This window comes from Equus przewalskii, chromosome 29 (assembly GCF_037783145.1).
Source record: "Equus przewalskii isolate Varuska chromosome 29, EquPr2, whole genome shotgun sequence".
Classification (NCBI taxonomy): domain Eukaryota; kingdom Metazoa; phylum Chordata; class Mammalia; order Perissodactyla; family Equidae; genus Equus; species Equus przewalskii.
Window position 1 is genome coordinate 15,002,878 of NC_091859.1, and position 18,982 is coordinate 15,021,859.

The following is an 18,982-nucleotide window of genomic DNA, read 5'->3' on the forward strand; positions in this document are numbered from 1 at the left end:
GGCTGTGTCTTCAAGCTCACTAATATTTTTTCTGCAATGTCTTAATCTGCCCTTAGTTTCTTCTAGTTATTTTTTATCTCAGAAGTGTTTTCATTTCTAGTTCTCTTTGAACCTTTGTAATGTGTTCCATGTCTCTACATGTTCTAGTGCTTTAATGTCCTTGTCTACTAATTTTATCATCTTTGTCATTTCTTGATCAATTTAGATTGAATAATTTTCTCCTCATGGATTGTATTTTTCTAGTTCTTCACATACCTGGTAATGTTAGAACTTTGTTCTGGGATACATTTTAGTTATTTGAAAAATGTTTCATCTTCTAGTCTTGCTTTTAAGCTTTGTTTTGTGAGATCACGGCAGCATTTAGAATAGGGCTAATTTTGCTGCACTGTTGACGCAAGACCCTTCTGACTGCTCTCCCCTGTGCAATGTGAATTATGACTATTTCTACTCTGGCTGCTGAGGAACTATTCCCGGCTCTATGTGATATTTGGGAACTTTTATCTAATCCTTTTGGGAGGTGCTTTCCTGTTTTTGAGTTTTTCTAGGGTTGCTATAACAAATTACCAGAAACTGGGTGGCTTAAAGCAGCAGAAATTTATTCTGTCACAGTGCTGGAGGCCAGCAGTACAAAATCAGGGTGTTGAGTGTCAGTGGTTCTTTCTGAAGGCTCCAAGGAAGAATCTGTTCTGTGCCTCTCTTCCAGCTTCTGACGGTTGCTGGCAGTCTTTGGTATTCCTTGGTGTGTTCCAGTCTGCTCCATCTCTACCTGGCCTTCTTCCCTGTGTATTTCTCTATTCTCTCCTCTTTGTAGAGGGAGACCACTCATTGGATTTGGGGCCCACTGTAATCCGGTATGACCTCATCTTAACTAATTACGTTGGCAAAGACCCTATTTCCAAATAAGGTCATATTCCAAGGTTCTGGGTAGACGTGAATTTTTGGAGACATGATTCAACCCACTACACTGACCTTGGTTAATTCCTCACATGTGTATGCTAATCATTTCTCATCAGCACTGAAAACTGGAGAGAGACCCTCTACAGATCTCCTGAGTTCTCTTTCTCAGCAGCTTTCTTCTCTCTCATATCCTGCCCACTAACTCTAGCTCCCTGTACTGCTAGGTCTTCTAGCTCCATCTTCTCAGCTCATGGATACTACTGGTCTCCACCCAGGTTCCCCCTCAGTGCTCCACAGACTAAAAAGTCTATCCATACTAAACTCTCCATGTAGGGCTCCCTCATTTGTTTTTCTTCTCTCAGTTATCACTGTTCTTTGCCTGATGCTCAGTGTGTTAAAAAAAAAAAGTTTTATATATCTTCTCCAGTTTTTTAAGGCTGGACACAAAAGTTATACTGAATTTTAACAGTCTGCGTATCATCTTTTCCTGCTCTAACATTATTGTTTTTCCATTTCACCTCCTCAGCTGAAATTTAAAATGAAATGTATACTAGTTTCCTATTCAATTTTATTTAAGTGACTGACATTACATGCCAGAAGATTTTTTAACAAAAGGTCAAAATGTTCATGTTGCTATCCATGACAGTGCATTGGTGGCTCTGGTTAGAACAAATTTTATTCATATAATTGTCTTACGTCCAACACTTTCTTTGTGATATTTTTCACATAATTGGCTTTCTCAATAGCATTTTTTTCCTTGAAGAATAATTACTTTTTAACTTCCTGAATTTTTACCTCTGGGTCTGTTCATGCTACTACGTTAAGTATTAAAGTATGGAAAATAGATTGAATTGTAGATATATACTTTATATTTACTTGTCTACCCCTTAGTTTCAGTGTTCTTGTTCTGTTTATCAGTTCTTTTAGAGAATTTGAATCGACTGTTTTCTGTCTCCAGTTCTACAGTATGAAAATGTGATTTATAGGTGTGAATGTATTTTTTTTGTGTATGTGTGGATGGGTGATATGGGGTATGTTACGTATAAATACATATTTTCTAAATGTAAGCATTTAAAAATTGTTTATGTGCGTATATATTTTATTCTATTACATTACCCTATGATGTTGATTACAATATGATTTGACTTGCTTTGATGTATACTCTTTCTCTACAGTTCAGTTATTAAATCAGCTATCCTAAATAAACTGTTAATTGTAAAAAATGAACTCTGAATAATGGATTACAGGAAAAAAACAAGTCTATATTTAGTTCTGTTGGTTATTTTGAGAATTCAAGTCCTGACTGTTAAGATTTATTGTTTTTCATATATGAAGATATTCAGATATAAAGTTTAAAAAAAATTTTTTTTTCTTTTTGTGAGGAAGATTGCCCCTGAGCTAACATCTGTTGGCAATCTTTGTCTTTTTTCTTGTGAAAGAGTGTCGCTGAGCTAACACCTGTGCCAATCTTCCTCTAAGTTCTGTGGGATACCGCCACAGTGTGGCTCGACAAGCGGTGCCAGGTCCACACCCAGGATCAAAACCCATGAGCCAAGGGCCACCAAAGCAGAGTGTGCGAACTGAACCACTGTGCCACCGGGCCGGCCCCCAAATATGAAAGTTTCAAAATATTATTTGTTCAAATAGTATTTACTCTTTTTTATTTTATTTTATTTATTTATTTATTTTTGGTGAGGAAGATTGGCACCTGAACTAATATCTGTCACCAGTGTTCTTTTTTTTCTTCTCCCCAAAGCCCTCCAGTACATAGTTGTATATTCTAGTTCTAGGTGCTTCTGGTTGTGCCACGTGGGACACCGCCTCAGCATGACCTGAGAAATGGTGCCATGTCCGCACCCAGGATCCGAACCAGCAAAACCCTGGGCCGCCAAAGTGGAGTGCACAAACTTAACAGCCACCAGGCCAGCCCTATGGTCATGATATATGTAATGTACATTTCATTAATTTAGCCTCTTTCCTGGAAACTAAGTCAAATTATGTATTTAAGGTACATTTCAAATGAACAGCTTCAGATTTTTATTTCTTTGGGCTATGCTCTACTTTTATTGGCTACATTAACACATAGTTCCCTAAAAACTCAATTTCTCATTTTAAATTGGTTAAGTCAATGAAGAATCAATGTCTACCACTTATTTGACTTGGTCTTCTTAAAAATGTTAAATGGTTAATAAAAAGTAAATACTAGGGCCGGCCTGGTGGCATAGCAGTTAAGTTCGCGTGCTCTACTTCGATGGCCTGGGGTCCACAGGTTTGGATCCTGGGCACAGATCTACACACTGCTCATCAAGCCATACTGTGGCAGCACCCCACATACAAAAAGCAGAGGAAGATGGTACAGCTGTTAGCTTAGCAACAATCTTCCTCAAGCAGAAAGGGGAAGATTGGCAACAGATGTTACCCCAGGTTGAATCTGCCTCACCAAAAAATATATATCATGACCTAGGGAAATATAAACTAGGATATAGCCTTATACTAGGATAAAAAGTAGAACACAAATAAAATGTTACATAGGCCTGTACAGTTACCACTCTGTACTGGAAATTTGGTTTTTAGCTTCCTGAATGTCTAAGCAAAGAGAAAAAGCTCGTAGCTAGTATAGTTTCTGCTGCCCATGACGAGAAAAACGTACTAATTCTTTCTAGGAAGCATAAATTTTATTAGCATTTAGGGCTGAAAGAAGCATCTCATGTAGTAAAACATTGGTTCATGTTCTCAGAAGCATTCATACAACACAGGCAACAATTGATCTTTAAAACTTTTCCTGTTACTTTTAATCAGAAGCTCATAATTTAATTAAAACACTTCTGCAGAGTGTCATAATATTATAATACATAAGTCTGAATTACTCTAATAATAAATTAGAAGTAAATAACCTCCTTGCCCTTCAAACAGTTCTTCGTAAACATCACTCCTCTCATAGACATTTCATGGAGCACAGACAGTTTGAACTCTGGCAAGAAGCTAAGTATCCATAAAAAATATTCGTGTCTTCTGTTTAACAAGATTACATATAAGATATTGCTTTTATTCTTGTTCAGTATTTTACTTATAGATGTATATTAATTTTGTGGTTAAAAAGTTTTTTAGTTTAAATAGCTTTTTTGTTCGTTCTTTATACAGGTTTGATAACCCAGCTGCTGTAAGCCCAACTCCTACAAGGCAGCTAACGTTTAACTACCTCCTTCCTGTGAATGCTTGGCTTCTGTTAAATCCTTCAGAGCTCTGCTGTGACTGGACCATGGGAACAATACCACTTATAGAGTCGTTTCTAGATATTCGAAATCTTGCCACGTTTACTTTCTTCTGCTTTTTGGGGGCTCTGGGAGTATTCGGTCTCAGATACCCTGGTGATTCATCCAAGACTGTTTTAATGGTGAGAAACTTACCTAATTTTTCAGAGGATATTACATTCAGTTGATTAAGAGACTGCCTTTAATTCATCAAAAGCATCTATTTGGAAACAGCGTCTTTTTTTGTTCAACATCATCCTAATTTATGAACTTATTTTAAGTTATCCTAAAGTTATGTTTCAAGATTTATGTATCAGGATATGAAAGGCATAATTTGACATATATATTCAGCGTGTAAAACAAAAACTGATTATGAATTTCTGTAATTTGATAGGAACTCTGATATCCTGAACCATCCCTTTTGGCATCATTTTCTTATATTTCTTACCTTTACCCAACTAGATTATGTGCTTTTTGAAGAAGTGGATCTTATATACTTGTTTTCTTAGCATGGAATGTCATGTAAGATATGCAGCTAGAATTATATAGCTCTTCAGTTCTCATTAGCAAGATTTTTATTACTTCCTAAGTTATGTTTAGAGAACTCTGATTATTTGAAAAATCTTTTTGTTATTGTTTTTTCTAAAGTCTGTTTCTTTATGATTTTCTCACTCTGCCCTCACTTCTTCTTCGTAGTGGTTCTATTGCCACTTTTAAAATATTGAAGACAATAATAGTCTTTAACATTTTCTTGAGTATTAACTATATGCCAGAGAGTGTTTTTAATACTTTGCAAATATTATTTCTGGCTGCAGCCACTAGATTCATTTATTCACTAATAAAAAATTTTTTTTGAGGAAGATTAACCCTGAGCTAACATCCGCCATCAGTCCTCTTTTTTGCTGAGGAAGACTGGCTCTGAGCTAACATCTGTGCCCATCTTCCTCTACTTTATATGTGGGGTGCCTGCCACAGCATGGCTTGATAAGCAGTGTGTTGGTCTGCACCTGGGATCCGAACCAGCAAACCTTGTGCTGCCAAAGCGAAATGTTTGAACTTAACCACTACGCCGCCAGGCTTGCCCCTCAATGAAAATTTTTTATTGCAACCTATATATCCCAGGCAGCATTTTAGGCAGTGGAGATATGGTAGGAAAAAGAAATACAAGGTCTCCATCTCCAGGGAACTTAAATGCTGGAGAAATTTGAAACCAATCTCTGAGATACACAGAGGATTAAAAGAATATACGGTTTGGGGGTGAGATTATATTTACTATTGTCTTTGGACTTGGTGAGTTTCGGGTGCCTTTGAGATGTCTTGGTGGATATCTTGAGTAGCACTTTGTGTCTGGAGTTCAGAGGAGAAGCCTGAGCTGCACATAAACATTTGTTTGATTGGCAAAGAGATGATAACTGAAGCCGGGATGTGGATAAGAAGGCTTATGGAGAGGTTATAGAGCAGCCCTTCTCAACCAGGTTTTGTCACTTCACTCAAAGATGGTAACCAGCTAGTACCATTCTAGAGGCATAGAATAGACGTTAATTCATACACGTGGTGAACGTCTTCGAATGTTTGCTCTTAATTTTCCCTCAGAAAATAGTTGAGGAGCTAAATAGAGTGAAAGGGAAGAGGCTTACAAGCAGATCTTTAAAAACTTCCATATTTAGATGTTGTATAGAGGAGAATGAACGTAAACAGGAAATAGGCCAAATGGACAGAAAGGTAAGAAAGTGTTTCAAGAGAGATGGAATGGGTAACACTAACAGATGCTGTCTGTTAGAAACGTGAGATCAGTTGGATTTGACCACTTTTAGATGTATTATTTACTTAAATGAAATAATATTTATTAAAACATAAATAATGTGGAGTGATTTGATTAGGAGATGAGGAAGTGAAGATTGCTAGTGAAGATAACCTGTAAGGGTAATTTAGCTTTCACTATTTCGAAGAATGAAACAAGCTTGAATTTGTTGCTTACTTGAGTAAGAGGAGACTGCTGGTCAGGCAGTGGCTTCAAGTATCATAGACTGCTGATCAGGCTTAGGGGAAGCATAGAGACCTGGAATTGGTGGTCCTTTAGAGTTGGGAGTGGGTTGATGTCAGGGGGAGACTGTTGATTGGTTGGCATGTAGAATCACTTTTATTGATGTACTCAGTTGGCTGACTTTTAGAAGCAAGAGGATATCACTAAAGGATTGGCTTGCAAAAACATATTCATTGAGTTGAAATGTCGACTGATGAAGTAGAGTTAAAATCAACTAATTGTTACCATGGCTACAAAAGGTGTTTGCTAAGAGTGTGGAAACTTGTTTTGTACTTGAGGGACATAATAAATGGGTAAGATAGCTTAAAGATGTGTTGTTGTCAAAGGAGATTTTTAAGGTTGGAGAGGCCGGGGCATATTTAAATATAGGAAGGAGGGATGTAATTAATTAGACAGTGGTTGAGTAAATGAAAGACAAGATGATTGATAGTGAGATTTGTAAGGAGCAGGGGATGTACAGCTGTGGTCTGGCCTGAGATAGATGGCGACACCTCGTATGTTACAAGGAAGATGGAAATGAGCATGAATGTGGATGTTAATAGGTTTAGTAGCAACAATTGAAGCAATTCTTGTTTTATGGCTTTGGTTTTCTCTGTGAAGTTTGGAAGTGTGGTCACCTGCTGAAAGTAACATGGATCAAAAGTTTGAGAAAAGTTGTCAAGATTCAAAATAGTCAAGGAGAGAGTTGGAGTGAGCCTACCATAGAAACCTGTGAATCCTGAGCAGTCTTAAGGATGAGTTTGAAGTTGATGAGCATGAACTGATGATGATATTAATCTGTTCTGCTTTGGGAGTGTTTCTAGTAGTGCTTTGCTGCTCAGGTAAATACAGACAAAGCAGATACATGGTAGAATGCATCCAAGGCCAAAGTAGTGCTGAAAGGTAAAAAAAAAAAAAAAAAAGGAGGGGTAACTGAATTTTTTAAAAATGATTTATATAATGTAAGCTGAATAAAAAATAGAGGATAGTGTCAATGAAATAAACATAGATTTATATAAATTTTATTTTATGTGTACAAAAAAGGAACAGTTGTGACCTTAGGTATAACTGCTTTAAGTATACTCCTAAACCATGCTGTTTTTTCTGGTGACATCTTCTGAAGATCTCTAGAAGGGATAAGTAGATCAAAGAAGTACCTACCAAGTACCAGATTCCATGGTCAGCACCTATTAAATAAGATGTCATATGTATCTCAACACTATAATGTAAGTAGTTTATTAATTCCCATTATATTTATAAAGAAACAGTTGCAAGAAGATTGAGTAGTTTACCTTATGTTACATAGAAAGTAAGCAGTGAAACGGATTTGTCACCAAACTCTGCTCTTTCCACTGCCATCCTTCCTTTTTAAGAGAGTTCATATCACTAGAAGAAAATTATGTTAATCATAGTTAACTAGGTTGGCATATGTTAATAGAGAGCATGTTAGAACTTCTGAATAAGTTAATCATTAGAGACATTTCTTATCCAAGAACCAATAGATTTTCTGAGAGAATTCCTTTCTATTTTGTGTAGCTTATGTATCAGTCCATGATGCGTCTTTCGAGAAATTTACACTTTTAACTCTTTCAAATGAATTTGCTTTAGGGTAGCCATGAATTAATAGGGAGTATTGATGAAAAAAGGACTACACATTTAAGAACATCTCTGTCTGTTTCACAGCTAGCTGATGATTTTTAGCAAGGATTTCTAGGAAATTGAAGGTGAATTATGCACTTTTAATGTTTTACCTTTTTGATTAAAAAGAAAACACTAAAAGTTCAGACATACAAATTGGTATGATACTGAGCAGTTTGATGGTTAGTGCTTTTTTCAGATTCAATATTGCCTCATTACAGACTATTAATTTGTGATTCATGGAGAAAATATTCTTCTTTTCTTTAAAGATTTTATTTTTCCTTTTTCTCCCAAAGCCCCCTGGTACATAGTTGTGTATTTTTAGTTGTGGGTCCTTCTAGTTGTGGTGTGTGGGATACCGCCTCAGCATGGCTTGATGAGCGGTGCCGTGTCCACACCCAGGATTCAAACCGGCAAAACCCTGGGCCGCCGAAGCACAGAGTTGCAAACTTAACCACTCGTCCACAGGGCCGGCCCCTGGAAAAAGTATTCTTTTCACTGTGTGTACATCTCTACATCTATATTTCACTAATAAAGTATAATAAAGAAAAGACATTCTTTTCTCAAACTATTAGAATATTCTCAAACTTCTGAAGCTGAAGGAACAACTTACTTATTTGATTAGGTACTATAAAAGCAAATCAGGGTGAGAAAAAGCAGATGTCCATAGAAACAGATGTCCTAATGACAACCAACTTATTTCCTTCCACAAGTTATTTGTGTGCTAGTTATTTGTGTCCTACCTTTTGTAATGGCTTTATAATCTGGAAACCATATGCCATCTCATTTTCAAAACGGCAAAAAAGTCTAAGCATTTTTGTGAAATTTTATTTCAGTCTACAGTGTTAGAATTTTAGAAATTCTTACAGAATAAAAAACTATTGATTTAAAGGGGGCAGTTTTATACAGAGCCTCTGTTAAAAATATGTGACCTGTAAAAATATTACGCAAAGTAATGCTGAGGTACAGAAGTAGTAGTCTCCTGTCTTGTCTGAAATGCACCTTATCAATTTCCAACATGATGTGGTTATTTATAGTAGTAAAATTATAACAACTGGCATGTTTAGCAATTTTATCAACCTTTGTACTTTTTTTGTTAAAACCTGTTAACATCTTTCTCTGTCAATTTATTTTTACCACATGCACGTAAAGTTAGATGTATAAAAATTATCAGTCTTAATTTAGATATTTTTTCAAAAATATTTCTTTTTTATTTAATTAGATGAGCCTTAATTATAAGTTCTAGCCTTCAGGAAGACTTCACCTCACCCTGCTGACATACATCCTGATGTTTGTTGTTATCATTCCTAAGTTGCCTTCTTTATGTTTAAATTGGTATTCTTTATAGTATTATTAAAAATGGTACACCAGTACATTATTCAAATTAAATGATAAAATATTTGGATTTGACTGTTGAGCATCTAAATATTTTTTAATTTAATAAAATATCTTCTTTTTCTTTGTAGGCACTTTGCTTAATGGCGTTACCATTTATTCCTGCATCAAACCTTTTTTTTCCAGTTGGATTTGTTGTTGCTGAGCGAGTATTATATGTTCCTAGCATGGGGTTCTGTATTTTGGTAGCCCATGGATGGCAGAGAATATCAAACAAAAGGTGAATTAAAATGTTAGTTCATTTAATGCTTACTGACTGTAGAATCAAGTGTGGTACATTTAAGTATTTAAAATCTTTATTTAGTTCAGTTTTGTACGTCATACTATACCTTTTGGGTTTTCATCTTGATAGTCTCATTTGTCTGTAACACAAGTTAGGAAAGCTCTGTAGCACCTACCTCGTCCTAATTTTTCCTCATATTTATATAATTTCATTTTACAGCCTGAGACATAACAAACTTTGAGTCAGACCCAAATGAAAACAAGAATATTATTGAGACTAAGGTTACAAATGACCATTGCCACTTCCATATACAATGAACTAAGATATAGTCTTCTCACTTAAGGTAGTCATATTGAATTAATATATGTAAAATATAATAAGCAGTCCGTAATTTCTTGCTGTCATCACTATTTTCATCATAACCACCATGGCCTAGTTGCCTTAAACTAACACTTAAGGAACAGAATAGTCACATTGTATGTACGCAAGAAATGGTCACTGTCTCTTCTTTCTTGTTTTCCAGTCACTCTTCAGCCCATAGAATTCTGACTTCTCTCTACATCATTCTACTAACACATATAACAAACTGCCTCTTAGTAGCTAAATCCAGTCAATGCTTTTATTTAAAATTTATTTCCCCAGCATCTGTAAGAAGTCTTTCTCCTCATTCTCTTCCACGTCTGTTCATTTCTGTTCGGTCTCTTCTCAGATTCTTCTTGCTATATCTACTCTTTAAATATCTTTTTATTTCTCAGAGTTTTACTCAGCCATTTTTTCTCCCACTGTATATTTTCCTTGGATGATCTCATCTGTGTCTACAATTTTTACTACCATCTACCAAACCTTTTCTCTTAGTTTCTATCCATATGTCCAGTTATAATGGCTACCCATTTTCTGAGTGCCTACCATGTGCCAGGTCCATTATAGACTCTTAGATTTGTTTTCTCATTTAATCTTGACGTTCCTTAACTCTGTTTTGCACATTTGAAAATTAAAGCTCATACAGGTTACCTAAGTTACACAAGATCACACAGCAGAGTGTGTGTAGTAAACAGCAGAGTCTTGATTCAAATTTACATCTGACTGCTTCCAAAGGGACTATGTCCATTTTTTTTCTGATCCATACCTTTTTATCCTGGTTAAGTGGATGTATCAAAATGAAAGAAATTGAACTGTTACCAGGTTAAAAACAGACTCAGAGAATATTAGTACTAAATGAGATCATAGGGATTGTGGAAATATAACCATATTTTTATAGATGAGAAATTGAGTCCCAAATAATTAGCTTAAACTGTATAATTAATTTGCATCTATTTTATAGAGAATTAATTTTTCTATGGCTTTTAATAAATAACTCTAGCTTTAAAATGTAAAATTATTCTAAGAATTCCATGATCATCTGTGTTATATATTGTAAGCAAAGGTATTTAAGTATACTCATTGGTAAGATTGACCCTTTATAAACACAATTAAGAATATTCAAGTTGTAGGTAATGGTACAGAAGAGTCTAAATATAAAAAGTCACAATTAAAAACTGATTTTATCAACTTTTTGTCATTAAATCTAAATAAAACTTTTGAAATAGAGGCAAATATTGGGATATTTAATATATTTGAAGACTGAAGTGAAAGGGACTATTTATATAATTTTTTTGGTGGTGTTTGCCCTGAAGTTGAATGATTATTAGATGTTCCTTACTCTTGAGAATAAATTCAAACATATTTGGGGCTATTTAACATAGTTCTTACCTCTTTCCTAAAAGGCAAAATGCTTTTGGTGATGTAGACAATTTTTTTGTTTTGCTTCTTTTTCTTAAACAGTGTTTTAAAAAAGTTATCCTGGATTTGTCTGTCGATGGTGCTATTCACTCATGCCTTAAAAACACTCCACAGAAATTGGGACTGGGAGTCTGAATATACACTGTTTATGTCAGCCTTGAAGGTAAAGTATTATCCAGAATGACAGGAAAGTATGTCATCACTTATTTCTTATAGCTATGTCTAAGATGTTTTAACTTTACTTTTAGTTAGACATTTAACTGTCAATGTTAAATATTTCACCAAAAGATTAATAAAAATAATTTGTTCTTCATACTAGATATACCATAAGTAATGCTCTGAATATTACTTAGCTGTGTGTCTACAGCATATGTGAATACCGTAAATTCACTATAGTTGTTCGAAGCTCAGATGATAAAATATTTAAATAAAAATACTATATTTCATTGGTTCTTAAGGTGCACATTTTTTTACCTTTTAACAGCTCTGAAATTAGAATAAATCTTACAGGGAAAGGCATCTTATAATTAATTAGTGACCGTTTTTCTTTCTTAATGGTACCTAAAATAATGATGAATCTTATAGTTGATGGCTTCTCAGATTCAATGAAATAAAATACATGACAAAAATTGGCACCCTACTATGTGAAAGATAACCAATGGTTACAATATTATAGGAAAGATAGGAACTGGCAGGAAGGAGTGATATAGCATTTCTATAGAGTGGACAACATAAATGGAAATAAAGTCTTTTTACAAATCATAAAATTTGTTTTCTATAAAAGTTATAAGCAAAGATATTTTTTTCAGGTGCTCCTATACCAATGCCTCTCTTCCAGTCTCTAAATTCTTACCTTCCTTTTGGCTATTTCTGTACTCTCTGTTGCCTAGCTTTAGTAGGTCACTGCCTCATTCCAGTAGTCTGTGTGACTTCTTGATTTGGCGTCTACTTAAGATCAGATGACTCCTCTTTTAGCACTCAGTAACTCCACTCTCTCTCCTAGCTCAGAAATATGCAAACAAATGAGACCTCATTACCATTCTTATTAATGCACACTCCCGGAGCCCCATAATTTTCAGGAGTTTTGTTTGTCCTCACTCCCAAGACAATGCTGGAAACCATAGCCCTAATCACTGCAGCTAGTTCCTTGGTTGGTACCATCCTCTGCCTGCAAGAACACTGTGCCCATCTGTGAACTCCGAAAGCACGGATCATCTTAGAGCTTTAATCCTAGGGTTCCATTACCATAATAGACTACATAAATAGCTTTATGTAGAACCTAAAAATAAGTAATCAGTGCAATGTTTAAATGTATTCTCATGTTCCAATACCTTCTCTCCCCACAATACAAATAGTAGAGCAGGAGTTTTCAAACAGCACTATGCTTTGATCAAATAAAATTTTTAGTAAAATTCTAATATAGAAAGTAAAGGAAATCAGGCTGCTGTGGTTTTAGTGTGCTGGTGTTGAAAGAAAGGAGAGTACATTTGGTGAAGTGGTGTTCATTTGTCTGCTTCCTCATCTCAAGGGACATCTCCGTGGAACACTCCATACCTAATAATATACCAAAGAAATATCCGTGTTAATTGGAGTCATGTATGTATACTTTTTTCTGGGAGAAAATCTGAATGGTTTTTTTCCAGTTTTATTGAGACAGAATTGACATATAACCTTGTATTAGTTTAAAGTGTACAAGATAATGATTTGATATATATTAGGAAATGATTACCACAAGTTTAGTTGACCTCCATCACATCACGTAGTTACAATTTCTTTTTTCCTTGTGATGAGAACTTTTAACAGCTACTCTCTTAGCAACTTTCAAATATACAATACAGTATTGTTAACTATAATCACCATGCTGTACGTTACATCCCAGAACTTATTTATCTTATAACTGGAAGTTGTACCTTCTGATGACATTCATCCATTCATGGAGACACTCCATTCCTAATAGTATACCAAACAAATATATGAATTAATTGGAATTGTATTTTTTTAATTATAATTGATTTCTATCTGTATTTGTGTATTTAAGGTAAATAAAAATAATGCCAAATTATGGAATAATGTGGGTCATGCTCTGGAAAATGAAAAGAACTTTGAGAGAGCTTTGAAATACTTCCTGCAGGCTACCCATGTTCAGCCAGGTAAGCACTATTAATTAATAAAACTATTTGAATAGTTGATTTTCTTTTTAAAACCTTGATTATATTTGGGGAAAATAAGGTAGAGTTTATTGTCAAGCTTTATTCCAAGTGACTTCAATACTACAATGTTTGATGCTGGCTTATTTTGAATTGGATTATATGTTAGATCTATTTATATCAGACATTTAAGGAGTTTTTTAAAACGTAATAGAGTTATTGGGTAGCACTGATGAACAATTTTGGTAGAGTGATAAATGCAAAAGCCTGATAGTAAATTTGGGAGAGAAGGGGAAGAATAATTGGAGACAATTGATATTAAAAACTCTTTTAAAGGGTATTGATAAGGAATGGTGGCAATGCTGGGTATGGGATCAAGAGAGGGTAGTAGGATGATAGGGAGTTTTTTGGGTTTTGTTTTAAGGTGGGAGAAACAAAGCATTTGTGCGGCTAATCCATTGAAGCTGGGGAAAGTAATAATTCAGGGTTAGGGGATGACTACTGGATCAGTGTCCTTGAATAGATGAGAAAAGATAAATAGGATCTGGTGCGTAAGGTGAGGACTTCATGCAGTCATAGAACTGATAGTTAACCTCTGGTAACAGTGAAGGCAGAGTATATGGACATGGATATAGGCAGGTGAATAGATGACATGAAGGAAGCTTCTGGAAGTTGTCCTTTGTTTGCTTCTGTTTTCTCAGCAAATTAGAAAGCGAAATCATCAGTAGAGAGTGAGGAAGGGGGAGGAAGTGCTGCAGATCTAAGAACAGGGTCTGAGGTAGTCATCTAGGACAGTGCTTCACAAAGTTTAATGTGCCTAAGAATCACCTGGAGATCTTGTTTTGGCACGTGTTTTGATGTGTAGAGATTTAGAGAAGGGCCTGAAGTTCTGCATTTCTAGTAAGTTCTCAGGTGACTCTTAGCCCATTGATCACATGTTGAGAAACAAAGATCTAGGAAAGTATATAGACTACAAAATGTGGTGTGATTGCCAAGTAGTTCTAACACCCTAGTGAAGGTTAGGAATACTTAGTCTAAAATTAAACCAGTTGATGTGATTATATATTTTCTCCAGCTGCTTTACAGCTCCAATGGTACAGGCATGGAGAATTCAGTTAAACAGAGTTAGGATTTTGTCAGATGTCCATTGCTAAACAAGAAAGGGGTAAGGTAGTGATTATAATACTGGGATGCACAATCTAAGCTGGTAAAGAAGGGATGTGAGGGAGCGTGAGAGATGGAGGAAAGGCAATAGGGATCAGTAGTTTATAGATTTAAAGAATTGTTTGTGTCTGAGTAGGATCTAGCTAGAGCATTAGTATTTTTCAATAGGAATGCTATTGGCATTTCAAGTGTGCAGAATTGTATTTCAGGATATGTACCAAATGTGGTCCCCACCTGCTAAATGCCAACATTACCTTTCATTCAGAATGATGACCCAAAAGTACCCCCTCCATACATTTCTAAATATCCTCAGAGGGGTGGGAAGTGGTGGAGATTGCCCCTGTTTTTCTGTTAGCTATGACTGGGGCCATTGGCCATAGTTAAAGGAGTACAGAGGTGAAAATCACTGGAAGAAAGGACATCAGAGCCAAGTGTTAGAAGATTCAGCTATGTAGATTTTGAAATCACCAAGAATTTTGACAACTGTAATATTGAAGAAAACGACAAGGAGCCAGGAGCTATGACCTAGAGACTGGTGACTGCAACAAGGAGGGATAGTGGATAGTAGAGTTTGATGACCTGAAATATGGAATGATTTTAAGGAGTGAGAATGGTCTGGAAGTGGTAAGGATCAAGGAGGACACCGACTCTTCCTCCAGGCCCAGTGTTGCAAAGGATGAGAAAAAGAACACACTCACCACTTGGAAGAACTATGGTGTAAACGGTGTCCCCAAGGCAAAGCCAAATTTCAATTAGAGAAAGGTGAAGAGAAAGTTGTAGAAATATAACTCATGGTCTAGCTTCCAATTTTATCTCCCCTGGCTCTTCACATAGTTTAGTTTTTTTTGAAATATAGGGTATGTGTCCTGGGCTTTCTCACCTCTTTGCCTTGGCTCATGTTCTTCCTTGAGTCTAGAACTTCTCTCTTCCTTCCTTTCATCCACCTTTTATCATAGCCTACCCATCTTTTACAACCCATCTCACATGGCTTCTCTTCTAAAAACCCTCCTGTCTTTTCCAGTTAGAAGCAAATATTTCTCATGTTTAAAACCTCTTACAACTTCTTCTAATCTTTCCTATGGTATTTGTAAGTTTGTATTAAGTATTGTATTATTTAAATGTTTATTTATTAAAAATATTTATTTATTTAAACTGAGGAGCTCCCTAGAGGCAGCATGAACATCTGATTTATCTGTGTACTCCCTGCATCATCTAGCACAGTCTTACACACAGTCAGCGGTCACTAACTTTGGTAGTTTTAATTCATTTCTTTCTAAAGTCTTTTAGATTTGTTCTAGGAGTTTTTAGAGAATCAAAGTCATCTTTGATATCAGACGCACAGGGACTTTGAGACTTAGAATACATTATTTAGGCCCCTTCAGCCTTATCTTTCTCATTTCTGAATGGGGACAGTAATTTCTTTTCTCATTACATTGTTGTTAAGAGTAAATTGAACGGTGTGGGTGGGTGTGTATGTGCATGTTTAGTTTTGTCTAGTGAATAGTGTGCATATGACAGGATGTTGCCAGGTATAGGCACTCAGTTTTAGAGTAGTTTTTCCCTTCATTGTCAGTTGTCACTTTTTGCTGTTTTTGAGGTACTGTCCTTGCTGAACCTATGTCCTTTAGTATGATTTCTCTACCTACTCTCAAAATTGCTGTTCCTAATAAGCCATGGGCTAGGAAAACAAATAAATTAGTTTATTACAATTTACTATGGAAAAGTACATAAACTTAGAAACATTGAATTTGGCATTCACAGGCTTCTTGGCTTATTCCTTGTTTTTTAGCTACGTTCGTTATTCTTAGATTTAACAGATGAGTTAACATGTAAGGAGGGAAATCAAGAGTCGTTTTTTGTCCCTTTAGTTATACAGATGGAGATGGACATAGATGTATAAGTCTGGAGATAAAGGGGAATAGTCAGGACTAGAGATAACAATTTGGAACAAGCATGTAAGTGGTATTTAAAACCCTGGAACAGGCTAGCATCACTTGGAGTAGGGATTCGTAACATTTTAAAGTTATTTAAAAACAAAAACTTCAGTGTGAAGCTTTTCTTGCTTAGCCAGAATAAGAACATAAGCTAGCTATACAGTGGTCCTTGACCAGGCGACATGTATGTCATGTTCAACGATTGCGATTTTTTTGTCTTGGTGGTTACAAGTGTTTAACAAAGATCCCAATTCACCAAGATAAAATTTTTGCAAAGGGAATTACAGTTTCCGTAAACACCTTTACAATACGAGGGTAGTTTTTCTCAAGGAACACCGGAATTCTCCGAATCTTTGAAACTCTTGTTGTCAGAAATGGATCATGGACCTGTACTTCAACTTCGATTCTGTCAAGATGGAAATTATGTATTTTTTTTTTTGGTGAGTAATGTGGGGTCAGTGAGCCAAGGAGTCGAAAGAAAGATTTCTTGGACTCTCAAGATCTGGCAGTAGTGCTCTTTTATTTAGAGAATAGTGTGGAGTAGCATGGGGACAGGGCCCATGGGCAGTCAGAGCTGCTGCTGCTACGTGGGGACAGGGCCCACGGGCAGGAGGAGCCACTGCTGCTGCCCCGAGTTGAGGGTTAGGGCTAATTTTATAAGGCATGGGTATGTGAGTCATTTCTTTACAAGACAAAGGAAAGAACATGAAAAAAAGTTAAAATGGTATCAGTGCAGGTAGGGTCTGGTCATTGGGTGATCCCAGGACTTTTAGACAAGAATCAAATCAGTTTAAGTAAAGGTCAGAAGCCACCACCCTAAATCAGTTACATGAGATTGCCAGACAGCAACCAACTTAAGTTCTTGCCTTCCCCATTAAGAGTTTCTAGGGACAAGGTTATCTCTCCTCTTCTTCCTGGTACAGAGAGGGAGGCACCTTTTACAGATAGAGATTTACCTTACAAATGTAAATGTGTCCCAACAAGGGCAAGTTCCATTCCCCAGAGCCTCCCTCCCTGTCCCAGTTTATCGAAAGCAATCAGCCCCAGACAATCCCGATGCCAAAGAGACATATCCTGGGTGGCCAATTTCAGGTCCCTACAGGGTCATCCCCCCTTCCTTCACAAATGCAAATATCTCTCAAAGAGCAAGCAAATTCCAGTCCTCGGAGCCTGCTTCTCATGTGCAGTTTTAAAAGTAACCAGCCTAAAATCCTCATCAGTGAGGAAGATTGTCCCTGAGCTAACATCTGTGCCAGTCTTCCTCTATTTTGTATCTGGTACGCCACCACCACAGCTTGGCTCGATGAGCGGTGTGTAGGTTTGCACCCAGCATGTGAACCCGCAAACCCAGGGCCACCGAAACGGAGCGCACAAATTTAACCACTATGCCACTAGGCCGGCCTCTGAAAGTGATTTTTAAAGAGTTTTTAAGAGTTTCCAGATGTTTATAAATTTATCTTTTTAAATGAATTGACGGACAGTTTTGTGGACAAGAAATACTGGAAAGCAACATAGATGCCTGGGGCCGTCAGTGTGGTAATGCTTAACTCACTGTCGGTAGCTGAAGAGCTATTCAGCACAGGGTTGCCTGCTGCTTGCCAGGGCTCATGTACGTTGAGTCACAGATGAACTGCCTGATTCGTGCTGCTGTTGGTATGGGTAGTCCACTTATAGTAGCAAGATTTTTCTTTGAAATTCTATAGCTTTTTAGTCATTTAAATGTCATTGATTTTTACATCTTGCCTGCTTTTCTTACCTTCTTTTTCAAATTTAAATTTACCTTACCAATAATGCTATTTCCTCCTCAGGAATCTTAAAGCTTTGTAAGGTAAAAAGAAATTGCTTACAAATTATGTCTTTCATTTTATTAGCTGTGTTATGTAGTCTTTTTGATGCTGAAGGCTATGTAATTGCTGTCTTTGTTCTTTGAGAAAGTAGGGCTGCTTTACTCTAGTGTCCAAAGTCTTCATTGCTGAGAGTATCTCCCTGCCATAATTCTAAGAATCTGATTGCAGTGGGTAGTAATTTGCTTCACCTTGCAAACAAATAGATCACCTCTTTCTTTTCTAAGGTTGGTTGGGGCTGATTTCAGTAACATTTTAAAATAGTTAGTAGACATAATTACACTTCTATTTATCTAAACTGTCAGTTTATTTGTTCTTTCCTTAGATTCTTATTGTATAATTAATTTTTTCAGATTCTATATATCCTTAGTTTTTCCTAAATAACTTTCTGATCTCTATAGTAAATGGTATAGATTTATCTGATCTTAAAAAAAAAAAGGAGCTATATAAGAACAAAGACTGCCTACTCTTTTTATATGTACTTGGTAATGCAGTGAATTTCAGCCTTGGCTCTACATCAAAATTGCCTTTGAAACTCTTTAAAAACATTTGTGCAGATCCTATTCCTGAAGATTCTGTTGTGATAGAGCTGGATGGTGCGAAGGAATCTGAATTTTTAAAAGCTACATAGGTACGCTGATTTGCAGCCAAGATTGGGAATGGTTAGCATAAGCTTTTTTTTTTTTT

General features: G+C 36.1%; 1 protein-coding gene across 5 annotated transcripts in view; it reads left to right on the plus strand.

Moving 5' to 3' along the window:
* The window catches only part of TMTC3 (transmembrane O-mannosyltransferase targeting cadherins 3), a 55,380-nt gene that overhangs the window by 25,830 nt on the left and 10,568 nt on the right, over positions 1–18,982 (plus strand). For all 5 annotated transcript variants that reach the window (XM_070600069.1, XM_070600071.1, XM_008527128.2 and 2 more), the window contains exons 7-10: positions 4,039–4,291; positions 9,276–9,424; positions 11,249–11,369; positions 13,245–13,356. In XM_070600069.1, coding sequence (XP_070456170.1) covers positions 4,039–4,291; positions 9,276–9,424; positions 11,249–11,369; positions 13,245–13,356 — 635 coding nt within the window. The remainder of the gene's footprint in view (positions 1–4,038; positions 4,292–9,275; positions 9,425–11,248; positions 11,370–13,244; positions 13,357–18,982) is intronic.